Consider the following 27,830-nt stretch of genomic DNA (forward strand, 5'->3'; position numbering starts at 1 on the left):
ATATATATATATATATATATGGCATTATGTCTTTTATTTGACAGTTGGTCGAGGAGACGAGGAGACAGCAGGATAATCAAACAGAAGACATCGCAGTCATAAATCACGTGTCTTGGACCGCTAGGCCGCAGGGATGCCCAAAACCTTGAATACTTTGAAATTCCAACTAACCCTCCTAGCTATGCCCCATGTTGATGGCTGAAACCATGAACACATGAATGGAATGAATACTCTGACAGTAAAGAACGTTAGAACATATCAGTTTTCAAGATGACGAGCAAGAGACGCCAACGGTTCCCCGTGTGTGACTCGACCGTCCTTCAAACTGACACTTTCTCACTGTCAGCGTCTATGAATTTCAGATATACTGCAGAATGTAATTTCAGCAGAAGTGGTGTCTACATCCCTCAAGTCGCCATCACATCTCTCCTTGAACTTGAAAAAGCATTCAAGCAATCAAGACCAAAGCCTACTAGGTTTGGTCTAATGTGATCAAAAACACTGTCTTTGCTCCTTCACTGTAACTAGTCCGTCTTCAATCAAACGGTACTCGATGATTTCAGTTACATTAACTTTGTGCCTGACAAATATGTGAGCACCAAGCATAGGTAATGCTCTATTTCACGCTTTAAGCTACAAAAGTGTGTTGTTGTTGTGGTTTTGCATTAGTGTGCATGCATGGGTGGGCCTGTCTGAGTGCCAGCTGGAGGCAGAGAGGGGAGTGGATTCCCTCCTGCAAAGCCAGTTGGTGCACCTGCTCTGAGTCCCGTTGAAAGGGTTAAAATGCACATTGTAAGAGAACATGGGGGGAGAAAACAGTGTATATGTGCATGCTGTCACTCTATGTATCGTGTGCATGTATGTGAGGTCAGTGAACATATTGTTTTGAGATTAGGTGTAATATCCTCCTGTGTGTCTCTATATCTATAGAAATTTCGCTCGGTATCATGTTCCACAACTTTACACTGCTCATCACATGGTCCAGCTGTTGTGTCATCACTACAACTAGACAAACGCATATAGCTGAGGTATGATTTTACAGAGACTAACACGGGTGTAACATTTGTGTCAACAAGAGACTCGACTGAGAGGTAGCGTGCTGCCACACATCTCAGGAGATGCAGCGCATACGAAACAGAATGAGGGCCAACATGTGTGTTTAGAACAATCGCAGCAATTCTTCTTATAGTCAATTTTTGAACCACATCTAAGTCATCCGCAGTCTTTCCATTCTGCCTCAGACCCCTTCTGCAACTCTCGGCAAACTTGACCCCAGTGAAACTTGTTAATCTCTTAAACCCCCCTGAACTCCTTTCCTCCTCTGCAACATTTCACCCTTTTTCTTCTCTCCGGTCTCCCTCCATCTGGAACGTCTCCCTCACCCCCCCATTGCATCATCTTACTGTAAAAGGCTTGAACACCTCTCACTTCCAGCGATCACGAATCCTCCCAAGACGTCGCTCTGACCATCTCGAGGCCACATTTGCAGTTTGTGTTTGATATGTCGGAAACGGTACAAGTCACAGAAGGACTGTCTTTGTCACAAAGTGCACAGAGGGACACATAAAGACACACACACACACACACACACACACACACACACAACCTCATTCTAAGTAGCAACAGACATCAAGTAGGGAGATTACGAAAGGAGCTGTGTCAATGTGTCAGTGTGTGAGTGTTTCCTCTGTCTCTCTCCATCCATCTCTCTCACTTACCACCCCTCCCCTTTCCAAGACAAAATGGCCAGATGGCTTCCAATCCTACATGCTAATCCACAACACACAGGCTGCAGCTCTGACACACCTACCACAAGACGACTGCTCAGCTTTAGTGGGCTATGCCCTTAAAATGCACACAAACACCCCACATGAGGCCACTACACACTCATAAACTGTCAACAAGAGTCCCAAACGGTAACTGCACTGAACAATAGCAGCATAACTCATCCAGACTAAGTCCTCAACAGATGGAGGCCCCACTTGTATGTGTTGTGCGTCCCGCTATCGTATTTCAGGCAGCCCAGCTAGCAGGCGACACGCCAAGACGAAGGTTTGTGTGTCGACTGCTTTTGTTAGCCGAGGTGAGGTAAGAGAAGCTGTGTGTGTTGGGTTACACTGGCCAGTGGAAAACTAGGGGAAGCCTAGGACTGCACACTAATAGCCACAGAGACACATGAAATGGTTCACCAATAAAAGTTCTGATGTGTCTATGATCGTGTTAAATAAAGGTGCTGGACATTTTATGTTTATATGTGGTGGCAGGTTAGATGTTTTTATTTTGTTCACTCAGGTCTGGACAGATGATAATATTAAAAACACGAAAATAACAAACATCTAGTACATTTATCCAAGTAGGCAAAGAGATAATGAGGTCCTGGTACGCAGCATAGCACAAAATACCTGCCTGACAAATGAAGATAGAATAAAATTATTCAAGTAAAATGTTATTTCTTTTGTCAAGCTGGAAAAGACATTGATTACAGTGGCGTACAAAAATACTTTAAGATACAGTAAATAACAATCCATGTGTGGATTTAGTGAATGGTTTTCTCTCCATCTACATGTTCTCCATGTCCTTCAATCTTGAAATGTATTTAGAACTCTAGGTGTTTCACAGATATTACATTATTAATAAATTAGGGACGCACCGATTCGCCTTTTTAAAAAAACACTGGGTTTTTGGTATCGTCCAATATCGAGTTCCAATCCGACGCCAGTGTTTTTATCAATAAGCTGTATTTCTTACTGTGAAGAAGTGAGTGGGATCATTCTTTAATATCTACATCCGGCTTGACCTAAACATCACTTTCTTGACTTTGTAAAACTAAATGTAACCAATAAATACATGTACTGAATAGTTATTAATTGAAATAATTGTGTCTGATACCAGATCCAGCTATTTGAGTCCGTACCGGTCTGATATCGGTACATTTCTAATAATAATAATAAAAAAAGTAGTAGTTCTGGTTGATAAGGGTCAGTTCTGAAAACATTTGCATGAAAAGCCGAGCCACTATAAGCTTCAATTTTGCCTCCACAATTGCTGTTTACACTATAAACACTCTGCTTTAGGGAGCAGTTCTACTGTTATTTTTAGTATTACAGAGCGCACATGCAGATTCTTTGCGGACGTAACATTTTCATGAGGTGCCTGTAACCTACACAGAGACAAAGGCCTCTGTGAATACTTTAAATGATGGTACGCAGCTTACCCAGACCCACATACACAAAACAGAGCCATTAATCCGTTTATCTGTAACAGACCTGTGTAGATAAAAGGTGTGATGAATACATAATGCTTGTGTTGCACAGTGTCTGAGACACCAGAGCAATGATTTCACAGATCACTTGAACACCAGGGATGTATAAATACCAAACACTCTAATAGTATATCTTGTCTCTGACACTGCATTAGATCACCACTGTGGGCCTGGTGTCTTCTGCCAAGCCCAGTGCTGTGTAAAGTGTTATTAAAATATGTCATGCACTGACAAAATTCCCCAATTGTACTCCAAAGAAACAACAGTTTAGATCCTCAAATTATGTTTTTGAACTGAGAAAAAATGACAAAAGGAGGGGCCATCATGTTGGTCGTTAGGGACACTTGATATTTCCATCCAAAAGGAGAGAGCAGTGGACACAATACAAACTCTTGAGGGAACGCAGTGAAATGAGTGTAGTCATGGTGTCTGGACAGATTAGTGATGAATGGAAGGGCACGTATCACATCTATATCAATATAACATAGATGTGATCCCCAATGTTCAAAGGGGAGCAGCACCTTCAGCATCCCATCCCCCAATTCCCCTCTCATCCTCCCTCGATCACTGACATGACTCTCTTACATCCCTCCGTCACGCGACAGCCAGACAACAGGTCTCCCATCAGGCCCCTGCCTCTCACAAACCTGGAGGATGACTGCGCCCCCCGCAACCCCCTCCCCTCGGAGATGAATCCTCCCTCCACATAAGCTCTGAAGCCCCGATCTAAATGAGCAGAAGTGACGGGGGAGATACACGTTCACCACTGCGGCCGACCCTTCCTTCCGTCCTCCACATCCACCGATGGCTGTGGAAGAATCTGAGGCAGTATGTAGCTCAGCTTTCATAGGACCGGCCCCAGCCCCCACTCCGCTCCCCAAATGAAGTCAGGTGACCAGATGTTGTATATCTCCCTGTCACTACAGCCGCCATGAAACTGCCACACACACACACACACACACATCCATGTTAAAGCCTGGAGACAGCGGCACATCTCTGCTTGTGTGTGTGTGTGTGTGTGTGTGGTCACTGAATGACTTAAATAAATCAAATAAAAGACATTTCTTCATGAAAGGCCATAGGTGAGGCAGTGCAGAGATAACAAAAGAGCATCCATCAGCATGTTAACCATCCATCACCCCCCCAATCCACAGCATACACAGCTCTGATCCATCCATTAGCCTCTGGTCTACAGACCCAAAATAGCATCGCTTCTTTTTTGTTCCAGTGTTGCCACTGCAGCTGCTGCATTTCTCCACGACTGACGTGCACGCACACACGCGCACGCACACACACACACACACACACACACACACAGAAGGCCTGCACAAGCACCACCATTGATTCTAACACCTCCCCATCAATAGAGATGCTATTTGCGAGGCACTAGGGAGTGCACACAGAGATGATGTGATGCAGAAGAGGGGGGGGGTATATGATCACACAAATACATCTCCAGCCCATCTGATGCATGCATCCATTTCCATCTCGCCCTCACGGACACAGACTGCTGATGAAACAGCTGCCTTCTTAGCAGGGCAGAAAGGAGGCAGGAGGAGGTAAAAAAAAAAAAAGAGGCTACAAAGCACCCCTACATACACAGCCTCCCCCTCCTCTCCTCTCCTCTCCTCCCTCCTCCCCTCCACATCCCGTATTGCCATACACAGAGAGGGAATTACCTGAAATATGTCTTCACATTCTCTTGGTCAGTGGTTCGCCGTGGGGCCCGCAGCTCTGGTAGATTCATCGTCAGCCGCACAGTCCTACTGACAGTTTAAAGGCAGGATTGCCATTCTCTCGTCAGACCAGTTCCTGACCCTAAAAAAAAAGAAGCAAGCTTGTTCGGCAGGCTGGATGCTTCACTGGCTGCTCACTGTTCCCTAGCCCATGATGTCATCCGCCCTGCTTCGCTGATTGGCCGAGAGGCTGAATATTAATACGGGAAGCGGTTCTGTGGGAGGAGACAGCCAACGGGGAGACAGGGTTGGTTTTCTGTTTGACAGAACAAACCTGCTCAGTGAGAAGGCCAGGAGGGAGGGAGCGATTTTACATGCATTTTCTAAGGCGGTGGTCTGTGTTATTTCATACTACAGGGACACTAGTACAACTTCATACATTAACTGACAATTTAACAAATACAGGCTTTGCAAAGGTGTGTTTTTTACCTGCAAAATCTGAACTGACAAGGCCTTTAAAGAGCTGCGTTAGATGCCCTGGTTCCTCTAAAAGTTATAGTTTAACAATGTATATATAGACCACGGAAGAATACAACAAGTTAATTGTAAAGAAATACAATAAAATGTGATAATTTGCATCAAAAGTGCTGAGTTCAACAAGCAGAACACAACTAATCACATGCAGAAAACTCTGCATTTTAAATATTTCTGAAATGCATCTCAAACACCTCCCAACATATATATGTCTGCAGTACAAACACATTTATTTTGTGTAAGAAGGGGGATTGTTTCATTTTTAAATGATCTAAGTCCTGAAATAAATAGAGATGATAAACATTTGTTTGTTTGTTTTTTTTAACAGGTAGATGCTGCTGGTTTATTTAACAAACTCCCTGTAGTGCTATCTGCTTCTTAAGATGTTTAAGATTCCACAAACCGCTGACAGTAGTTTATGACATTCTAACAAGTTTCCCCGTGAACGTATACTGGTTCTCATCACTGAAATGTTGAACAAAGAGGATTCCCTATTGATAAAAGGTAATCTATGACATATCATGGTGTTAGTATTCATGTTCTGTGCACCGGTTTACCTTATTGTAATGCTTTTCACCCATTATATATATGTTTATGTACATATAGTTTTGACAGGTAGTGCAAATGTGTCTGTTAAAATGCTTCACTGACAGTTTTGTATGCACTCTCCAGCTTTATTTTTGTCACGGCCGGTTTGGACATTTGGAAATGATACCAAAATTGAACCCAGAATTATTTTTTTTCCCCTACCGCCTCCAGATTTTAAGGGTATTAAAGTGACTGGGTTCATAAGCAGGCGGAGACGACAACCAAAATCCTCGCTGCATTTGCCCTAATTTGCCTATGATGTCATCTTTTTCCTCTCTCTCACCTGCGATTGGCTGACTGGCACAGCATCTGCTCAGTCTCATGGAAAGTGCTTCAAGCCCAAGGTGGAGGCCTATCTGAGGCTCTGTGAATCATAGCTGGTTGTCCTGACAACCCCTGTAATGTCGACTGTTCTGTGACGGTGTTCCCTCAAATGGAGAACCTGATGGTACCGAGAACGTCCACCATGATCCTCTCGTCACATCAGAAGGGGGCTTTTTTTTAAACGAATTGCAAGCATATTTTCTGAGAAACCAGAGAAAAAAATGGAGCTTTGTAGTTATTTTGTTTGTATAGAATACAATCATGAGACTTTCTGAACTCTCGGGGATTTTAATATCGCTGATATTGTTTTTCTGCAGCTTTGCAGGCACACGGGTGTTCCTGCCTACATGGCACGAAAGAGAGATGCAAATTCAGTTCAGCAGTTCCACTCAGAGAGGAGGTTTCGCTCCGACTCTTGACAGCAGACATTATGATCCACTGTACACTTACATAGAGCCAGTGAGCTGTGTTAGCACAGCTAATACAAAAAAAGTGTTAAATGCTCCAAAAACACAATATGACAAAGCATGACAAAAAAACATTTGGATGATATTGGCCTCTCAGCTAAATTCTATACAGATCTCTTATTTGTTATATTTTCCAATCTAACCCTCCCATGCGCTTAAGACAGCAGCAACCACTAATTAACTCATTTTCCATGCTTCTGACTTTCGTACATGTGACTGTAATTATGAATAGTCAGAGACACAGTGGGGCTACCCCAGCAAGCATTTGGCTGATGCGGAAACATCAGGTCAGCTGTCCATCACGGGTCCAACACATGGACCCCCTCGAACATATGACCATTTCAGGGTCACCATTAACGTAATTCACAGGTTGTTGAATAAAACCTGCAGAGTACAATAAGAGGAACTCCGTGAGTTTTCAGTGCTTGATCGATTCAAGCCTTTTGTATTCACACATATCCAAGTGTTTTGTTTGCTTTTGACCTGCTGTGCTTATGCCATCCACTACAGAGTAAGTGTCATGGTATAATGAGTTATAAATGGCTGCTATTTAATTAACCGTAACCCATCTGTGTCTGTGCGAACTTCATGTCAGCCTCCTTCAGCCAATCAACAGGGTCAGCTCTAACATTCATGGGGCCCTGGTCAGAATCTGGCCCCATGCTTAACAAAGAAATAACACACACACACACACACACACACACATAACCACTTCCTTGAATGAAAGTCAGCCAAATGATGCTTAAGTCCTCTCTCGCTAACTCTAACCTTTCATTTTGGTGAAATGAGCACAGGATTATGTGTTTCACCTGGATTAACGTGCTGAGGTCTGCTCCAGGAGACGACCAGGTGAAAGAAACAAACTGAGATGCAACAATGATTAGAAAGGTCACAGACTTTCTACTAGCCAGTGTCCTTTCACAGCCATGTGTGTTGTTGTCTTGTCCTTTAGAGAACCCATACCTGCTCCCTCGAAAATCTTCCTAGATTTGACATATGATATCCCCTCTTCTGGTCTCGTGTCTCAAACACTATCTGTTCCAGCAGCTGCATTAACATGGATGCAATATTTTCTCCATTCCACATTCTGCTAACTATGTGACTCATAAACTTAGCCGAGTAATACTCAAGGCAGATCATTTCCTAAAGCTTGGTGCTGAAAGCTCAGAGGAGCTGACAGAAGAACCTGCAGCTGTAGAGAGGAGGAGCATGATTTACTAGTATCCATAGGCTGCTGTGAGTGATTAGGTTTATATAATGCATCCTATAAATATCCTGGGAGGCAGAGCACATCTCTGTGGTGACAATTTGTAATAAGCCCCGTCGGGAATTTAGTAGTGATGTGGGCAGAGTTCGGAAGATTACTGTCAAAATGACACCTCTATAACCTGCATGTGTATGACCTACATATATCCTGACTAATTATCTAATCAGAGAAAATCAGCAGGTCAATGCTTTGAGTTATCCAGTGAAATGTCTTCACATGTGGTGGATGGATTGGCACAACATGTATTACAGGTATTCATGGTTTCTGGATGATGGTTTTAAGTGAAATGTCGCTATTTGATTGATCTCTACGAAATATGGTACAGATATTCATGTCCCCCATAAGCCCAATACTTTGGTTTATGAGCACATACCTCTGTTCAGCATCAGTTGTACTTTGTGTGTAGCTCTAATTGACAATTAGCATCGCAATGTGTTATCTAAAATCGTGAACATGGTGAACATGACACCTGCTAACATCAGCATGTTAGCGTTGTCATTGTGAGCATGTTAGCATGTAGCAGAAAACACCACTGCCTAAGCACAGTAACTAATGTTCATTAGTAAAAATGGATTTGAGCACCTATTGGTTATGTGGTTCTTATAAAATGTTAGACTTCGAGGGAAAAGGGTGTCTGCTTGTGATTAACAAGTTTTCTCATTTTATGGCAGTGAAGCTTTGCAGTCCAGTTCAATCTATTTCGTCTGTAAGCGAACTTTGGATTACCAACTCAGCAACGCCAGCCATAAATTCCATGAACAGATAATCATATCATTTTCGCAATATGAATTGGGAAAATGTCTTCACTGCTCGTGTGTGTGTGTGTAGTATTTCCTGATTGTCCTTCCTCATCAGTCCAAGAAGAATGTATCATTCTGCAAAATGGAAGGAAGAAAATTGAGATGATAGGTTCTTTGGTCCAGAATCAAATAATCACAGCACCAGTCAATCGCTACTGTATAAAGCATATCGAATTATGGTTTAGATTATCATATTATGGCAGAGCTCACTGTGCCTTGGGAGCAGAGGTAGAGGGAAGCTTCTGAGAGACATGCAAGCCTCGCAGGAAATGATGATATATGAGGAGGAGATGAAGTGTGTGGGTGAATCCCACTGAACTAAACTTTGCTTTCTGCTACGGCGATCAATAAAATCTCTCACCTGTGCCCGAAAATATATCTTGTGATAACAACTGTGCAATTTTCTTTTAGTCAATGCTGACAGCAGGTTGAGCAATTTAGGAAAGCACACTGTGGAGTATATGTTCAGCTGGTTTCATTCGCCAAGCTGCAAGTACTGCTGTTTCTTTGACTAAATTCAAGAACACAAGACACTTGCCGCTTGTTTGATCTATTCAGACTGTGGTTTAATATGATGGAGCAGTTATATTGCTGAATAACAGTGGCTATTTGCTGTGAAAAAGCAGTAATATTCACAAAATCAAGCACATTTAAATCAAAGGAAACCACCAACAAACCACATATGCAGCATTATAGAGTATTGCTCTAAGTGTGCTGATGTCGGTGGATCAAACAGAAGAGAGATGGCTGGTAGGGACAGTGTATTAAATGCTCTTCATTTGACCACATCAGATTAACTTCTGTAAGCCCTCCACTGGTAACTTGGCATGTAAAAGATAATGGGTCACGCTCATCCATGCTACAGCTTCATCCACAAACAGTATACTTTTTGTGTGCGCTGGCACAGCAGAGATTTCCCCCAAAGGAATATAATTGAGGTTAGTAGGCCTCTATCCTGTTGATCACGGTTAACCTATTGATAGGTTAGCCACTGTACAAGAGCTCATTAAGTCTTACAGATTACAGCACAGTTTAATGTTGTGCACTTATCACCTTGGCTGTTTTGCCAAGATTTTATATGTAAGCTTTTGTTACATGTTTCAACTTTCTGGCTCAAAGAAGATGCTATGGCTAAGAGGGAGCAATTCTTCTAACTCACGCTACCATATGTTTTAAATCATGACTGCTGGTTTATGCCATCAAACACAATCCCTTCCTCACGCTGTTAATCTGTGGTAGTATCAGTACCATCGTGTTTTGCAGTTGTACTGTGTCTGATGGCTGTGAGTGATGTGTTTACTGTGAGTATGGTTGCTGTAATTCTACATGATAGCCTGTGATGCTGAACCAATTTGAGAGATGTTTGTGTTGATCAAATAGGATGATATGAAAACTACTTTATTTGCACTATCACATCCTGGAGGAAACTCATTCATTTCCCAGTAGTATACATCTTTCCACACAGCTGTCCAGGGAAATGATTCAGTCTAAACTGCAGCCATGTAGAAATGTGTATGAAACCTGGACAAAGTAGATGCTGCACTACATTTCAAGACTGCTCCTTTGTTTTCATTCGTCTAACATGATGTTAGGTCGCACGCAGGTGATAAACTATTCCAATTCAACATCCTATTACCTCTGGATTGTAACTCAATCTTGTAAATCCGTTCTTAAGAGGGATTAGAGGATTTTTATTGTGATGTTTGAGTGGCGGTAAAATCTACAATGTACAAATCCCTTTTACACTTGAATTGTATCTTGGCCTTTAAAATGAAGCTGGTTAATGTTATAATGGTGTGAAGCAAAGTTGATGTAGGATGGCAATATTCATTAAAAAGCAATTTGAGCAAATGTGTCAGGTATTAAATATTAATCTCTTAACTCATTTTGAATGCTGTTTAACACACTGCTGAGTTTAACAAACAGGGAGGCGGAACAAATACTTGGAACTAATAACTAAATAAAACATGAAAAAGTGCGCTGCCTAAAGGCCACAATCACATGTTTTACAAATTGTGTTTTTATTCCTGTTGTACACTGTCAGACAGCCCAGTAACTGCTGATATAGCAGAAAAAAACAGTCTAAAATGACAGAACTAAACAACTCTGTTTCTATATTATTTCAGTGTAACACAACAGGTATATCATTCAGTGCAGCTCTGATGCGGCTAAGAGCAGTAGCACAATCCAACGACAACACAATTTTATGTCTCAAACAATCCTGTACACACACTTTGCATATTTACAGACTATCCATATTCACTTCTCCTTCGCTGACATTTCTGTGTTGAATACTTTAACTCTGTCCTCAATCAAGCCTCGTGTCAATATTAATTAGTGCATGACAGGAGCACCTATCTGCTCTCAGAGAGCAACACAGCATAGAAGTCCCATCCATGACAATAGTGGTCTGAACAAGCCCCTCCCAATGACAGCTGGCTTATTGTGTGCTGGGCCTCTGAAGTGGCCTTGTTTCCCTTTGCTTGGACAGTTCAATAACTAATCTCAATGCAGCCAGCAGCATGTAGTTTTGAAAATGAGGAGGGCAGGCCCGATGGAAAGTCATGATCGGTGTGTGTGTGTGTGTGTGTGTGTGTGTGTGTGTGTGTGTGTGTGTGTTGTGTTGGGTAACTGGGAGGTTATCTTGTCAGTTCACATGAGGATTCAGAGATGAGTCAGACAGGGAGCTCACACACCTTGGCTGCACAAATAGAGAAGAAAAAGCTGATATATGTTCATATTTGCTTTGCTATTAGGCTGTATATTTTTCTCTTGAGTATCCATCCTTAAGATTTTTTATGATTTGTCAACAAGAGGGCATTTTCACCAAAGACACCTTTCTTTTTAGTTGTTAAAATGCATTCAGCCAAAAGCTCTGCACAGGTATCAGGGATCACATTATCAGCCTGTTGTGTCTAATTTAACTTTGAATATTCACCACGTTGATTTAATTTTTCATTCGGCCTCTGCAGAATAATTTGGTTTGTAATCAAGTAAGTTATATCAAAGGTTATCGCAGCACGTTTGTAATTATTCCTCCCAAGATTGCGAATTACATTTTGATCTGTCATTCGATCCCCCCCCCCAGTAATGAAATTGAGAAAGGGCAGCCATGGTTTGGTCTCCATCCTTAAGTTCATTCATCCATCTGTCACATCTCAGACACTCCATTTTGCCTGAGCTCAGTGGGGATGATGCATGTCAACAAAGCTATAATCATTAGCTCAAGTAAAGCACCGTATATGCCCTTCCTTCAGTTCACAGTATGAAGGATTTTCTAATTCAAGTTAAGTATAAAAGGTAATGGTATTTATTTTGTACAGATTGTTGTGTTGGGAGGTTTGCATCATCAGGTCTACATTTGTTTGTCCACCTGTAAAGCATACTTTATCAATACATTTTGACACCATTTGAATGATTTATGCTTCACGTTCAGAGCACATCGTCTCTGATATAATGTGTTACTTTACAGAGCATGTTGGCCCGTCCATCTAACGGTTACTTACAATGACCTCACACACAAGCAGAACAAGCAGTGGATCCCGCTGATGCTGCTGCACACGGGGCACGCGAGCAGCCCCCTCCTTCTGTCACATGTAGGCTAATGAACAGCAGGCTCGTGCTCTTGATGGAGGAGCCTTTTGGGCCACAAGAACCATGTGTACTCACCACTTTCTGCTTGGACACACGCAAACAATAGGACACGTCTGGAGTGCTTGGGGCCCAGACCCCGAGGAAGGGCAGATGGTGCCCGGGATAGAGCACGGCACCCCCATTAACATGAGAAAAGAGAGGGACAGAGGCAGGGGGGAACAGGTACCCTGTCTCCTATTTTCCCCTCTTAGAGATTAGAGAGGGGGTGACTCATTTACCAAAGTCTGTGGTGCTGATGTGGAACCCAATTAGGAGCAAGCTGTCAACTGAACAGCAGATAATATCAAAAATGAGGATCAAAAAAGTCCCATCTACGCTTACTCATATTTAAGGCTTGCAGTTCCTCACTTATTTAGGAAATTTCATTTTGCATGTGCAATATTAGTTTCCAAGAGTAAGTGACTCAGAGCTATTTTTTTTATTACAGCATTATGGGTAAAAGGAACATATATACTATATACTATAAACAGTATTTTGTTATTTGTGTGGCAACAGGATTGCTGTACTTTTTGAGTGAAAAAGTCAAATGATGTCTCTATTTATCTTTCAATTATACCCTTTAAATGCCAGCAGGTGGTTGAATCAATAAAATGTTTTTATTTATCGCATAAATCTCTGATTTAACTTGAGACTGTGTTTTAATGTAATCTTCAGCTGGCCATGGACACTTTAAAAGCCAGGGTTAAAGCAGTTGGAGTACTTAGCAATTGTTATTTGGGAGTGTATATGTTGTAAAAAAGGAAAAACAAATCTAGCATCAGCTATCAGATAACTTTCTGGACCTGGTTAAGCTATTTCTCAGTACATTATGAAACCTTTGATGATTTGGAAAAAGCTGGCGTGTCAAAAAATTCCAGCCTGTAGCATCAATAGAGAAACTAGCTGGTAGTGTTTTCCTTTCTTTCCACTGGAGACATCTTTTACCTAAAAACATAAACACTCCTGTTGCTGCAGCTGCAGACTGGAGCCTCTCTCTGGGTGGAATGAGCCCGTGCTGTTGTTTTGACTCATTAGTCATAGTAACCACAATGTGAGAATTTCTCATGACCACAAAATTACTTTCTAAAAAAGAAATATCTTCCTTTTTATTTCAAAATAAACTAAACTAATAAATCTATTGGAAAAGGTAAACTAGAACATTTTAATTTGCAGCAATGCACTAATTAAATCATTATGATAACAACTGCGCAGTGTAATGATTAAAAAAATAATAAATTAAAGCAAAAGAGGGAGAGAGTATTGAAATGCTGCTAAGGGGCATTTCTGTAGGTGTCTCGTGATGTACGTTATTAAGATCATATTTTGTCTCCCCCTAGTGGCGACTTGAAGCACAGCAGGCATCTCCAGCGAATTTAGATGTCCTGAATTTCAAAGGCAAAGGAAAAGTTGTGCTGCTGACATAGTCAAAATGAAACTGTCAGACAACTCCTTACCATCGTACCTTGTTCCCCAACAATTTTTGCATGAATCACTGTCATACTTTACGGCCAAAAAATAGCCAAAAATATTGAGAGTATAAATCATTGTATGTTTGCCATTACTCTCTTGTTGTAATTGTAATTATAATATTACATATATGGCATTTTACAAGAACACACATATAAGTATAAGTGGTGACTCTGCATAAAGCATGTAGCTTGTATAAAATGATATCTATTACAATAAGGTGTACAACTTTAATTTCTCTCCACTAGGCGGTGAAGATTCAGATGACAGGTGGGTCAAATAAAAGCTCTGATCATGTAGAGAATTTGTTTGGCTTCAGCCGTACTGGCCAATTTGCTGCACAAAACCAGAACTAGCCTGGATCTTCAACATCGGCCTTTATCAAGTCCTGTCAACTACAGCAATGTTGTGGTGAACGACCACAATTGTGTGATGGACAAGAAGCTGCCCTGCTACCTCAGCAAAATGGCCTCCTAGTTCACATCCAGAGCTCTAATTTCATACAAACGGGGGAACAAACCTACCTTGTTGGTAGATTTACACCTTTGCAAGATGCTGCAATAAGTCTATGTTGTTGTGGCTGCTCAAATTCACCCTGAAACATTAATGCAAAATTTCTATGTTGTTGTGGCTGCTCAAATTCACCCTGAAACATTAACTTCTAGTCTTCTAGTCATGTCTGAACATTACAGTTATTAACACACACTGGAAATGACAGTTATTGTGGAACATCTCAGTAAAATAGTTTATTAACATATTTACACTGGCACCTTTATTGATAGTTTACATTTGCACTGTCTACATTTGCACTCGTTCTTGCTTTGTTCTGCTGCACAATTGATTTAAATATGTTCAAATAACAATTAGAATATTCAGAAATAACTGGTTCCTGCTTGTCAGTGATGTGTTACCCTGCAATGAAATAGTATTTGTTTATAGGCCTACTCATAGATATGCAAAGTGACTACATTTTGTGTTGAACGTATATTAAAACAACAGTTATTACAATGTAATGTGATTTTAGGACTGGATAAGTCAATCATTTTGTTGATAGAGTATTAAGGAGAATGCTAAACATCCACAGTTTTACAGGATTTGCAGCTTTCCTTTGTTTTATACCAAATATATTTTGAACGATAGTTTATATATTAATCGATAGGGGTAGTAATCGGTAGCTGCAGCCTTAATGTTTCCTCGCATGAGGATCAGTGAGGCTTATTATAATATCGAGGTCTCTCCTCCTCCCAGTCACACAGATCTCCGCCCCAGTTCATCCTGGACTACAGCTCGGAGCCCGGATGCGCCGCCATGCCGACTCTATCCGCGAATGGAATAATTTATTCACCAACCTGCCCGACACTGGGCGACTAAGAAGTCTACAAGACCGTTTGGAAGACAGAGGGAGCCTTTTGAACCGCGGACAGACGAGCACGCGTTAACTTGCGCGTTCTCGCCCCCGTTTGTGTTGATGTGGACGCTCGCGTGCTAAGCTACGCTAACACGTTAGCTCGACTCGAGAGCGAGCGAGTGCGCGCGGTAGTGACAGTCCGGCCGGAGGCGGGGAGAACTGAGAGGTGAGACTGTTACTTTGATGGTGACTACACTGTTGACTGCGTAGAGGTGGCCATCTGCTAGATAGTATCGCTGAATGTGACTCTTTTTCGGGGGAGTCGTGCAGCAGCGTATCGAGGTGGGTACTTGACGGTTTGTCTATTAGCGGCTCTTTTTTTGTGTGTGGCCGGAGTGGAGCCGAACGTTTAGTCGACGTTTCAGTGTTGTGGCCCGCGAGATAGAAGCTAGGAGCTAGCATCATGCTAACTAGATAACTGTCCAACACAGGGGACTCCTAAACTTTTCAGGTCAGTTAACGTTAACGCCTGAATAGTGAGTAGACATGCTTCAATATGTCAGAGTTAATCTGATAATGGCCTAACGTTAGTGCAAGATACTTTGCATCCAAAACGGATACTTTTGTTATTATTCTACCTGTATGTTCGGGTATGAGTGGAAGGTAATGGGGTCATCCGGTGCATCCTCTTACTGCAATACAAAGCTATTGAACCACGTGCACTAAAAGTGACCCTCGTCTTTTGAGAATCTCAGAAACGTATTTAAATAGTTATTGGTACATATGACTTTGTATTCAATAAAAGGTTACAACTCAACATTGTTAACTATACTTTAAAAGGATTTGTGCTAGTTTTTTTTTAGTTTTTTTTATTTGACAAATCTTTTTCTGTGACTTTCAGATCCAAAAATAAAAAAATCCATTCCATGTCTGCATCAGTCCTGAAAACCAAAAGAGATGTCTGTTGACGAGGATACTGTAAAAACTGGCAGTCCACATGCCAGCTCAACTTCATCCCTGCAGCTCTCAGAATGCACTGGAGGCTACAGCAATGTATCCGTGATGGTGGAGGGTACCGCAGCCACCCCGGATTTTGCAGCCGCCTGTCCGGTCTCGGGCACAGAAGCCTCACCGAAACACAGCGGCACGACTGGCGTGCTCACCAACTCGGACGATGCCGGACAGGGAGCCAGAGGGAACGAGAACAACATCAATCGCAGGAACAGCTTTCATCATTCCAAACAACCGCAACAAACGAAGCTAACGAAGCGCCGCAACACGGCCAACTCTAGTTTCAAGCATCCGACATCTGGCAAGAGGAGACGAAGGGCCAACTCCGAGAGTGACTCCGTTCTGCCGACCAACTTCCTCCTGGGTGGGAACATTTTTGACCCGCTCAATCTCAACAGCCTGCTGGACGAGGAGGTCAACAGGGCTCTTAATGCAGAGACGCCCAAATCCTCCCCGCTGCCAGCAAAGAGCCGAGACCCGGTGGAGATCCTCATCCCCAGAGACATCACGGATCCGCTGAACCTTAACAGCGCAGACGGTAGCTTCATGGTGTCCCCCTTCAAGAGTGGTGGTCGGAAGAGACACCGCAACAGACACCATGGAGGAGGAGGAGGGAGTGGGGCTGGTGGTGGTAGTGGGATTTCAACCGCACAGGTAAGCCTCTCGGAATCAGGAAAAAGTGAGGTTAAAACTAGCACCTCCATGCCACTTCTGGGTATTTTAGCCTCATGTTCTGCACTAGATGTCTCCAAAGAGTCCAGCAGTTTCTCCAGCGTCGCAGAGGATTCCCATGAGCACTCGGCCGACAACTCAGCCAGCTGCAAGGAGGAGATGACATCTGTATCTATAGAGGATTCCACTTCCTCCATATCAGGGGCAACAAACCAGCACACAAGCAGACGCAAGCGTAGGCGCAACTCCGGTAAAATGGAGACCCCGGTGACCCATTCTACGCCCATTGGAAGGTCAGGATGTGGAGACAGGAGTTTCGGTACAGGGGGGTCGAGAAATTCTCAGTCCTTCCACACACCACGGAGTGGTACCAAAACCGTGCCAGGAGGTCGCCAGCAGTCCCACAACCAGGCGAAGGAGCAGCAGAAGAAGAAGTTTCAGTATGGGAACTACAACAAGTATTATGGCTACCGCAACCCCGGCGCCAGTGAGGATGCGCGGGTACGTGTGCTTCGTCCAGAATGGTTTGAGGGTAAAGATGTTCTGGATTTGGGGTGCAACTCGGGCCACCTAACACTCTATGTTGCCAAAATGCTAAGACCTGCCCGCATACTGGGCCTGGATATTGACAGTGGTCTGGTACACGCTGCTCGTAAGAACATCAGACACTATCTGTCTGAACTGCAGACCCAAGAGGCCAGGCATGCAATGCAGGAGAAAAAGAGCACCAAGCCGGGGGAGAGAAATGGAGACGAGAGTCACGCAGACAAGAAGCACAATGACGCCGAGAGCAGGGAAGAAAACGGGAAACCGGTGAAAGGAGAAAGTGGCCCCGCAGAGGCCGGAAATGACAATGGCTCCTGCCGCACGGACGAGGTAGGGACCCAGAGGCCGGTCGGCAAACCGGAGGAAATGGAGCAGGAAGACTGCGATTCGCCTCCCGCTGATCACTCTGTGAGCTGCTCTTTCCCCGTGTCCCTACGGATCTCCAGGGGTCCCATCGCTGCACCCCCACTAACGGAAACATCCACCACACGGCCCGGAGAGTTCCCCTCAAATGTGTCCTTCGTCAAGGTAAGACGGCAGCATGAATGAGGTTCCTGTGTTATATATCTGGGGGGGGGGGTGCTAGATTAAGGTAAAAATGAAATCATTAGTGAATCTGCATCATATTCATCAAGAGGTCTGACTGACTTCACAAGAGGACTTGACATAAATTGCGCAACCACATATTCTCCCTGGAACATGTTGATAGTGGTTATTGTGTCGCCTCTAGATTAGGGATATCATTGTCGGTTCAAATATAGCATACAGGTTGCACCATGTAGCTCATCTGGACATGATACATATCGTATTAACTTACCAGTTTTGAATTGCATGCAAGTTGGCCTTGTAATTGAATATATGTTATTTCCAATTGAGTATACTTTTAGTTTAAGTCAATTTTAAAATGATTAAAATGTCATTTAGCCTACAAAGGTAAATAGATGAAACATGTGCAGTAGATCCTGGACACATCTTCACAATTTTTTTTTGTTGTTTTAATATATTTTGGAATCAACTTTGAAACATTACAATTGAATGAAATGTCAACTAAAGTCTACTCGGCTCCCAGTTAAAAGGACACGGGTTTCTCCCCCTTTATTAATTAATACAGATGTATAAAGCAATCCTTTATCTGTCTCATTGTGCGTTTATCTTTACTTTGTCCACCTTTACGTTTTTCTATCTATTGGACTCCTCTTTGTGTGCGTTTTCAACCAGAAGCTTACTGTGCCCTGAAGCTGCCAGTGATTTTAAGAACTGAAAGATGGAAGCGGTAAAGAGGAAGCTGTCCTTTATACCAGCTTGATTTTGCAATGTGGCTGGAAGCATTTCTAATGCCATCAGCCTGTCAGTGCCACCCATGGTTGAATATTTGACAAATGTTACGGCAGCTTTTCTCTTAAAAATAAAAAAGGGTTTTCGTGAAGGTTTTTAATTGTGCTAATTTCCATTCAGTTTCTTCACTCCGCTGGCCTTGTGCCTTAGAGGCTTTGTGTAGGCCGCTACATGAATTGGTGAGATGCAGACGCCGTAGTGCTTCATAAACATAATCGATAACTGCCTCCTCCCTGCTACGAGCATTAGAGGTAATGGCAGTGCAGCACAGAGCTTATCTTTTTAAAGGAGTGAAGAGCCTCAAGACGACCGCCCGGGCCCCCTCAGCCGGCACAGTACAAGATGGATTTCGCCTTAAATTTTGCCCCTATTAGACATATATTAAATATTACATTGCATTGTGGGATGTGAGTGAACAGAATCTGTGTATATGACAAAAAATTAAGTTATACTGTAAACCTGGGGGTGTGCAGTGCTTATGTGAATATTTAAAGGTTTATGCATTTTTAAATATGTATGTAAATTACATCTGTTGCTCAGTGAGATATGCGTCTAATAGACACCAAAATAATAGCTATAGGGTTCACTTTTTACTCATTTAACTGGTTCAGTCATAGTGCTGAGTAGAACAAACTAGTTTGTTCATTCCAGGCCGTGTTTTCCTCACCACACCTCTTTTTCTCCTTTCAGGCCAATTATGTTCTGGAGAACGATAATCTTCTGGTGACTCAGCGGCCAGAGTACGACGTGATCATGTGCCTGAGCGTTACCAAGTGGGTTCACCTGAATTGGGGAGACTGTGGCCTCAAGCGGCTCTTCAAGAGAGTCTACCGACACCTCCGTCCTGGAGGCATGTTCATCCTGGAGCCACAGCCCTGGGAGTCCTACGTGAGGAGGAAGAAGCTGACGGTAGGAAACTAAGAGGACGGAGGCTGATGATGCAAATATAGACATTTACCAGGTGTATTGGTGACTTTAAAAGCCTGGTTTGATTGGTTGAAATATTTGTTCTCATTCGACAGGATAATATTGGGAGGAATTTTCACAGCATCCGCCTCAGACCTGAGCAGTTTGCATCGTACCTCACAACAGAGGTGGGCTTCACCAGTTCTGAGTACCTTGGGGCCCCCAAGTGTTCAATTAGAGGTAATTCACTCATTTTTTCAGAGCAAATGTGTGCATTACATGTTGTTCACCACATTAGCTTGATGTCATTTCCAACTTCTTTACCCCTCGTCACAACAGGATTTCAGAGGCCAATCTACTTGTTTCACAAATGACCGCTCCTGCCTTGAAGATCATTGAATGTGAGTAGCCCGAGCCACCAACACACACACAAGCAAAGCCAGCCGCCCTGGACCGCAAGGAACCACCCAAGTCCTTCACGGTAGCGCCAGCTTTTCGGATGCCGACTATGAAATTCAGAAAGGACAATGGGGACCAAAATTTGGAATTAATTTCGTAAATGATGAGATCTGCCGAGAAGAGGAGCCTATCAGAATCCTCTGCGACTACAAATTCTTAAACGGTGTGGAGTGAACTGGGATAGGACTCCACTAAGTGTAACCTGGAGCCAAACATTACAGCTCGGCCCGACTGGAAGAGGTGCTCATCCGATCATTTCCTTGGACTAGCCGAGTGCTAACGATGCACGGCCATAACATGTGTTTGCAAAATCTTTGGCCATATATCTTTTACTTTTATAACTTTGTTCTGTGCCACCACATCACCATACGTTATACGTATTAGGGTTGGCCGATAGGGCGTCCACCATCACCACTTTATCAGGTGATTGATGGTGTGTTCACTACATCAGCTCCATATGACCAACTGTGTGTTGCAACTGAATTACAAAGCCATTAAAGAGACTGACATGGTGTCTCTAGAAGGCCACACTAGAGTGCAGGTTATGTGTTCTGTAGGACACTCTGCAGGATCCAAAAGCTGCTGTAGATGCCATATAAATGTGCTCTTAGTGGTTAAATATCTGCATCATGTTTGAAGCCTTAAATCCCGTCGCAACACACGTATAAATGCACATATCTTTGTGAATTTAAAACAAACAAATTCCATTGGGCATAGATTCATTCTGTGGCTAGTAGCTGATGTATTTGTCCCATCTTCCAACCCTAATATATAGTTTGTTTTGTCATTTTTGCAAAATAGGTCGTAGAGCGGAATTAACGTTAAGCTGTCACAGAGCTGTGAAAATGTTTTTCATTTTGTCCTTTTCAAAAAAAAAAAAAAAAAGTCCTAAATTGCACAAACTTAAGATGCTATGAAGTGAAACGTGGCTCATCTAAAGTGTTGCACTCAAAACAGCCAAAACATCCAGGGAAATAGTGACTGCTAACCCAAATGTGCAGCCAAGGTTTGTCTGTTTGTTCCCTTAAAAGTGTCATGATGAGTCATCAAATATTAAATTCTGTCATTAAAAATGGTGAAACGTGAAATTGTGTAGTTGTAGCAGGCCTACTACCACTATGAAAGATACTTGGTGTTGTATCTGAAACCTGACATCATCAGCTAAACCTTAAATCCCTAAGTGCAAGTTCAGAATCATATTCATGAAAGAGTTTTGGCTGTTTTGAACGCGTGACATCACTTCATGGGCTCTTTAGGCCTTTTCGATGCTTCGTACTAATGACGGGGGGGCATATTTGAGCTGCGCTGACACCCGGGTGTCGGCTTAGCTCCAGATAATTCCGAACAGAGACCGCAGTGACTCGTTTGAGGTAAATCTGAAGCATGCAGTGATTTATTTTTTTAATGACATTGAAGTCATAGCCCTACCTTTTTATATGTCACTGACAATGTCAACAATAACAGAGAGCAGAGGCCTGTCATTAACGATGTATTACAGTCTCTTTAATGCTGTGTAAGTCACGAGGTCATCACTATAATTTAACCAGCATTAGAATCGCTTTCTAGCTCCAGAGTTGGACTGAACTTCTGTCAGGCTCAACATTTTTTTTATACATTTGTAGACAATTGTTTGTTACTAAAAGTAATGAATTATATCCTTAAGATTTTTACCAAATTGAAATGCTGTTTGTAGTGACTGCCCAAATATTTTATGGGTCTTCTGTTCTTGAATTTGACCAAATATGCCGTCTTAGTCTTTGGCCTAACGAGGCCCGTTGTGTGTTTTACTGGTGTGCACTGAGCGCTGCTCATCTCCAACGTTTCATTGAGAGTGAACATCTTCCGTTTTATTGTGACGAGTGGAGGAGACGGTGGAAAAAGATAGGTTTCTATTTTAGTAAGTGATCAATGTAAATAAGTTTGCAAAGATTTGTTTTACTGTTGTTAATATTGAGTTCATAACTGCTTTTGTTATTTTCCAGTGGATGTTGTTTGTTTTTTTTTGATTTTTTTTTTTTCTCAAATGTTCGCTGCCAATTCGTGAGTGAGTCTGAGTTTTTGTCCTAAAACGCACCGCTAATCCAGCTCTGTAACAACAAATGGAAATGTACATTGCAAAGTTCTGATACGTTTGCTTTGTTCTGTCCTGGCAGGCACATGGATTGTTAGATTGGCTCTTTATTTTTTTATAAACGGTTTGAAAGGAGTGTTGTTGTCGATGCACTCTTATTTCACCTCGTCTGACACGTTAAAGAGATTTGATTACTTTCTCCGTTAAACTTGTTTCTTCCATACGCTGTGGAGCCTCAGTAAACCCATCAGACACACGGCACAAAATCACATCATCTTCTTTTAGCTAAGACAATCGGATCCTCAGGCTTAGATCGGCCCGATGCTGTAATTGTGAGGGCAGTTTGCATAATTGACAAAAGCTTTCCTTATTGAGTATTTTAAAATAGTTAATAGCTAGTTTGTGCTTAGCCACCGATGTGAAAGATTCCACCTCACTGTCTCAGCAGCAGTATCTTCAGATTTTAACACAAGAAAGTTTGTAAAATACATAAAAACCCTTGTTTCAACATGGTTTAATACAGTTGAGAAATGTCTTCTAGTCGTGTACAACAGTTTTGGGCAATATTTGCTCTTCTGTAATTCTGCCCTTAAAGCATTCCATTTCATGAATTACAACATTTGGTTATCTGGCTTTTTGCTGAGAGAAAAAGCTTTTCTGGGTTTTATTAAACAATCATATGCAGATAATTTAATAATTCTGCAACAGACCTATGGATGCCAGAGACGATAAACTTCACATTCAACACTATGCTATGCTGCTTAAGTTGAATCACTCAATCGCTAATCCCAGAGACTTTAGCAGAGATATGTTCCGTGATAGCTCATCTTTAAAACCTGCAGATACAACTAGACGGGCACAAACAGGGATTTATGGGCTACTCTTTCAATGTATTTTTGTACCATTTGTACAGATCTATTGTGTGGTTCTGTAATGCAGCATTTTGGATCCTTCCACATCTTCAAAAGCCCCTCTGATGAGCAACACGTGGCTGAGTTCTACCCGTAGATGATCTTATTGAGGCGATCGTCACATCGTCTGTAAAGAGGTTACTGACCTACTTTGAAGGAAGCGGTGAGTTTAAAAGTAAATCCATCCTCTTCATCTGCAAACAGGTCAGGTTGATTGAGACTTTTTCTCGTATGTGGGAAGGGCAACCGTGTGATCTATTACTGTACGTGTTCTGCTCCTGTATAAAGGGAATTGTTATATCATGCAGTTTATAATTCCCTATAAAAGTCTATGTGATCATCAGACCTACAGTCCAAAGTCTGGTTGGATCAAGGTGTGAACACATGACAAAGCCTGTACATTATAATACAAGCCAATACAACAGCATCCCAATGATTGCGTTTATTGCGGGGCTATTGTTGTGGATTGCAAAGTACTGAACAGATGTTGTTGTTGTGCGGCACAATGGCATCAGGAAGTATTCATCCGTCTTCATTCCTGTGGTTAGAAATGCTCAATTGAAAATGTATTATTGTGCCAAGAGCGACCGCACACAATCGTTATTCATTTACAGACATGACTCATGCTCATGAACGCTGTGACGCTGTAAATTGACTTGTTTCCTTATTATTATATGCAAATTTCAGAGCAAAAACCAAATGAAGTGTAAAAGAAACGAGCTCAGGCGATTGCAGCGAGAAACAGACTTGAGGAGGTGTAGAAAAATTTGCTGTACGTTGAGGTGACAGAAGACCGAAAGGTGAACTCTAACAGCTTCAGATCCTTTACCAGGGAGCCTACCAGGACAACCGTCTGCAGCGCTCCATCAGTCAGGCCTTTATGGTTATAAAAGTACAACACTCATGACATTGGAAGACTTGTGAGACTGGTCAACAGAAAGGTCATTTTAGAACATATTCTCTGGAGTGCTCTGTACTGAAGATTCACCATTTATCTCAACAGTGACCACAATCACACAGCCCAGTGGTTTCAGGACAAGTCTGGATTCCTCAGATGTTTGTCTCTTTGTCTTTATAGTTGAGGAACTGGAAGTTGTAAACAGGTTTTTTTTATGGTCAGGCTGTAAACTTACACTGCTCCGACTGGTGAGGTGGAGATCATTTTATTTTTAGCTAACTCTTAATGCCAAAGCAGAAGATATACTTAAAAAACTTGTACATGATATGAATAAATGCTCAAATGGTATTTATATACTAAAATGTATATACAGTATGTATAAGTTAAAGAACATCATTGATGCTTTTACACATTTCTTTATTATGCCATGTGTTTAATGATTTATGATTACATCCTTCTATGGTATTATGAGTAACATTCAGTTTGCCTAACACATAATAATAACTATTTGTACAGCACATTGTATGCAGAGATGCAGCCCAAAAGGCTTAACAAAACAGCAGAGCAACAATATAACATTACAACAAAACATAAACAATGATACCATTAAAGTTAACCCAAATGTAAAGGCCAAATTAGAACAGGTATGTTAACTTTTGCAGTCAAGACACCATTGTTATAGTCAAGTGTCGGATCTGTGATTTTCTCTTAAGAATTTCCCATTAAAGTTACCATTTTATTTTGATAAGACTTGAGGGACTGCACCCCTCAGCAGGACTTACTTGCGCTGCATTAGAATATGTCGATGTGAATCCTCAACTTCAAAAGTGCCCACAGCACCTTCAAACCCTTGTTCCTCTGCAGTGATACAGTTCTACACGGCTACAGTTTAAAAATACAACCATCCTGTGATAACTTTCTCATTTAAGCTGTTGGCTTTGTTGAAGACAGACAGCCTCATGTAAACAGGTTCGTGGCGGGTTACCCCCTTTGTAGTTTGGTCACGCTGCGCTGTCTGAATAGCACAAAGATTCCACTCGGATGACAATGCCGGGCACAATACAGCGGCTCGTGTTTACAAATAGCATCCATGCCTTTAACACCTACTAGTCCGGGCCAGCCATCAACCATCTTCAGACCCGAGCTTTGTTAGCTCTGCTACATATCAAATTGATAATAAAATGTTTGAATGATATAGTTACTTGGTTACCACATGTGAGTATTTATTGTGTCCTGTAATGTTGTTCCTCAAACCAAGGTGAGTGTATTCGTTTCCAGCTGGCTTGTCACTTCCTAGAAAAAAGTAAATAAAACAAAACCAAAGTTCACTAAAGACCTTTGACCTTCCGATCGGAGATAGGCAGACAGCACGACAATGAAGTTGCTTTGCAATTGTGAATGGTGGATTGTCTGTTCCAGACAGAGTGGTGAGATGACATTAACACAGACAAAAGACATAACACTTCATTCACAAAAGCTCTGTTCCATCATAGCTATTTGGGTCAGTCACTTGACCGTTATTGTTGTCATGTCTGTGCAGCGGTGTCCAGACGGTAAAGGGCTGCAGAGTTAGTGTTTACGCTGTTTGAGCTTTTTTTTAACATGGAAATTGAAATAATTACTTTGAATCATATTTGATGAATTAAAGCTGCTGATGATTATTATCCTAACAGCAACAAACCAAAACATCAGTCAATTTATTTTGCATGCATTTATTGGCAACACTGCATTTCAGAGAGTACAACTGACTGTTCACAAAGCATTGATGTTATTAAATGTGAGATACAGGGTCAGTCACACTCAGTTTCAGGCAACAATAAGAGCTCAATGAGCAACAGGATTACAGCTGCAGCTCTATTCTAACTAGATCTAACTAAATAAAGTCCACTTCAAAAGCACTCATTGTCAGATTCCACTGCATGCATGCATGAAGTCCAAGAAAGACATCGTTCAAAGTAAAGTGGTCAAAATGGTTCATCCAGAAGAATGGGTTCGGTTACCAGGATTTCAGCTGCCGGCTGTACTGAAGATGTCCGGCCCCATGCTGGTGCATGCAGGTGCTAAGAGCGCACAGCACAGCACCTGAAAATGAGCACAGTACAACTTAGCTTAAGTCTAACAATCGGCAATCATTTCTATACTTTTGTATTTGCAATAAAAGTACAAATATCCCAATGTTGTGCACGGTTCCGATCTTAGCAGTCTTACCTGTATCTTCGAGGGCAACCGTGATGACCGACGATGTACTCCTGAGCATAGCAGAACCGTCTGCAGAGTCCTCTATACCCACATGTCCAGTACTGCATTTCTGGATCGTTGCCTGTAAATAATTATTTAAAAAAAATCTAAATACGTTCCCACATTCCTGATTGACTTAACTTTGCAAAAACTGTAATCACAACATATCCATTAATCTTGAAAATAAGTTATTAAGAAAACTGTAAAATTGTGATAATTTAATTGTACTTCTCAAAAAAAGCCCAAAAGTCTGAGCGTTTGCCACATCCTGATTTGCTTGATTTGGTCTCACACAGTAATAAAATGGAGTGTATCCATGTTGCTTACCCTCCCCGACTGCGAGCATCAGGAGAAGCACAAGGAGAACCAAGCTCAGTCCCTTCATGTTTGGGTACCAATAAGCGTTCAGACAGTGTTGTTGACACTGTCTGGATGCTGATGCTGCATTTATACAGCATTTCAACCACGGGGGAGGAGTCCGTCATGCTCTGTCCAAATCACAATAACAAAGCTGAATGATGGCAGTCTGAGGCCTGTAGGTCAGGACTATCAGCTTACTCAGCTCAGTCAACTTGAGGATTTAAGATTGCTTTTAGGCCTTTTACAAAGAGTCATACTGTCATTTTGTGTGCTCAGTGTTCATAACAATACTTTATTATTCAACCTGCTCTGTGATGTAGAGATGCTGTAAATTATCTGTACTGTTCACCAGAACACAGAAACACAGAACGTTCTTTTGAATTGTACTTGCATACACCCCTGTGGCTGTACCACAAAGCCCTCTGAAGGTTATCAGTACAGGTGAAATACTAGTGAACCTGTTTGTTTTAGACACAGTAAGCATCACAATGCTGTCTGTCCGGCTGTGCTTTCAGGGCTGCCCTCTGTTCGACCACTGCTCTGCCCACATCTCAATATGGCAGTAGTTCATGCGTTATTGCTGATGCTGTGAAACGACAATCAAACAGCACAAAACACTGTGCTCCAGTGACACAGGGAGGATTGTTAACAAAACAATAACAACACAAGGCATAGACACACAAACATGTACTTGTGTAGCATGCCCCCTAGTGCATGTACACACACACGTACGGAGAAACCACCTTTAAGGGACTGATCATGATCCAATCTGTGTGATTAAAAAATGTTTTTTCAACCTAGCCTAGCAGCCTCCGCGTCCGAATGAAGCACAGGGCAGCAACACGTAAAGTTTAAAAGCAACTTTCCTTAAGAAGAGTAAAAACGTACTCAAGTTCTCTCATCTCAAATCACATCACTGCATACTCCATTTTTTTATAAATTGTAAAAATGTCTCTCAGTGAAAAAGAAATTGAGAAATTTAATTACTATTTTCTTACCAATTGATGATCTAAATAATATAGATTTAAGGTCACTCTGGATAACCTTTTGTGCTGAA

General features: G+C 42.0%; 2 protein-coding genes across 4 annotated transcripts in view; one reads left to right on the plus strand and one right to left on the minus strand.

Moving 5' to 3' along the window:
• The window catches only part of LOC116395433 (serine/threonine-protein kinase PAK 3), a 23,123-nt gene extending 17,978 nt beyond the window's left edge, over positions 1 to 5,145 (minus strand). For both annotated transcript variants that reach the window (XM_031869330.1, XM_031869329.1), the window contains exon 1: positions 4,942 to 5,145. The gene's annotated coding sequence lies outside the window, so the exon portion shown is untranslated. The remainder of the gene's footprint in view (positions 1 to 4,941) is intronic.
• A 10,147-nt stretch (positions 5,146 to 15,292) lies between these two features.
• On the plus strand, positions 15,293 to 26,276 carry mepcea (methylphosphate capping enzyme a). 2 transcript variants are annotated; one of them, XM_031869247.1, is made up of 5 exons: positions 15,293 to 15,708; positions 16,268 to 18,123; positions 19,621 to 19,839; positions 19,953 to 20,076; positions 20,176 to 26,276. In XM_031869247.1, the coding sequence occupies exons 2-5, from the start codon at positions 16,324 to 16,326 to the stop codon at positions 20,208 to 20,210; spliced, it is 2,178 nt and encodes a 725-aa protein (XP_031725107.1). In that variant the 5' UTR covers positions 15,293 to 15,708; positions 16,268 to 16,323; the 3' UTR covers positions 20,211 to 26,276. The 2 variants fall into 2 exon arrangements, with proteins under 2 accessions (XP_031725107.1, XP_031725108.1); XM_031869248.1 differs by having other exon boundaries at positions 15,293 to 15,592.
• The last annotated feature ends 1,554 nt before the right edge of the window (positions 26,277 to 27,830 follow it).

Source organism: Anarrhichthys ocellatus, unplaced genomic scaffold, assembly GCF_004355925.1.
Source record: "Anarrhichthys ocellatus isolate YVR2014 unplaced genomic scaffold, GSC_Weel_1.0 scaffold46, whole genome shotgun sequence".
In the NCBI taxonomy this organism is placed as follows: domain Eukaryota; kingdom Metazoa; phylum Chordata; class Actinopteri; order Perciformes; family Anarhichadidae; genus Anarrhichthys; species Anarrhichthys ocellatus.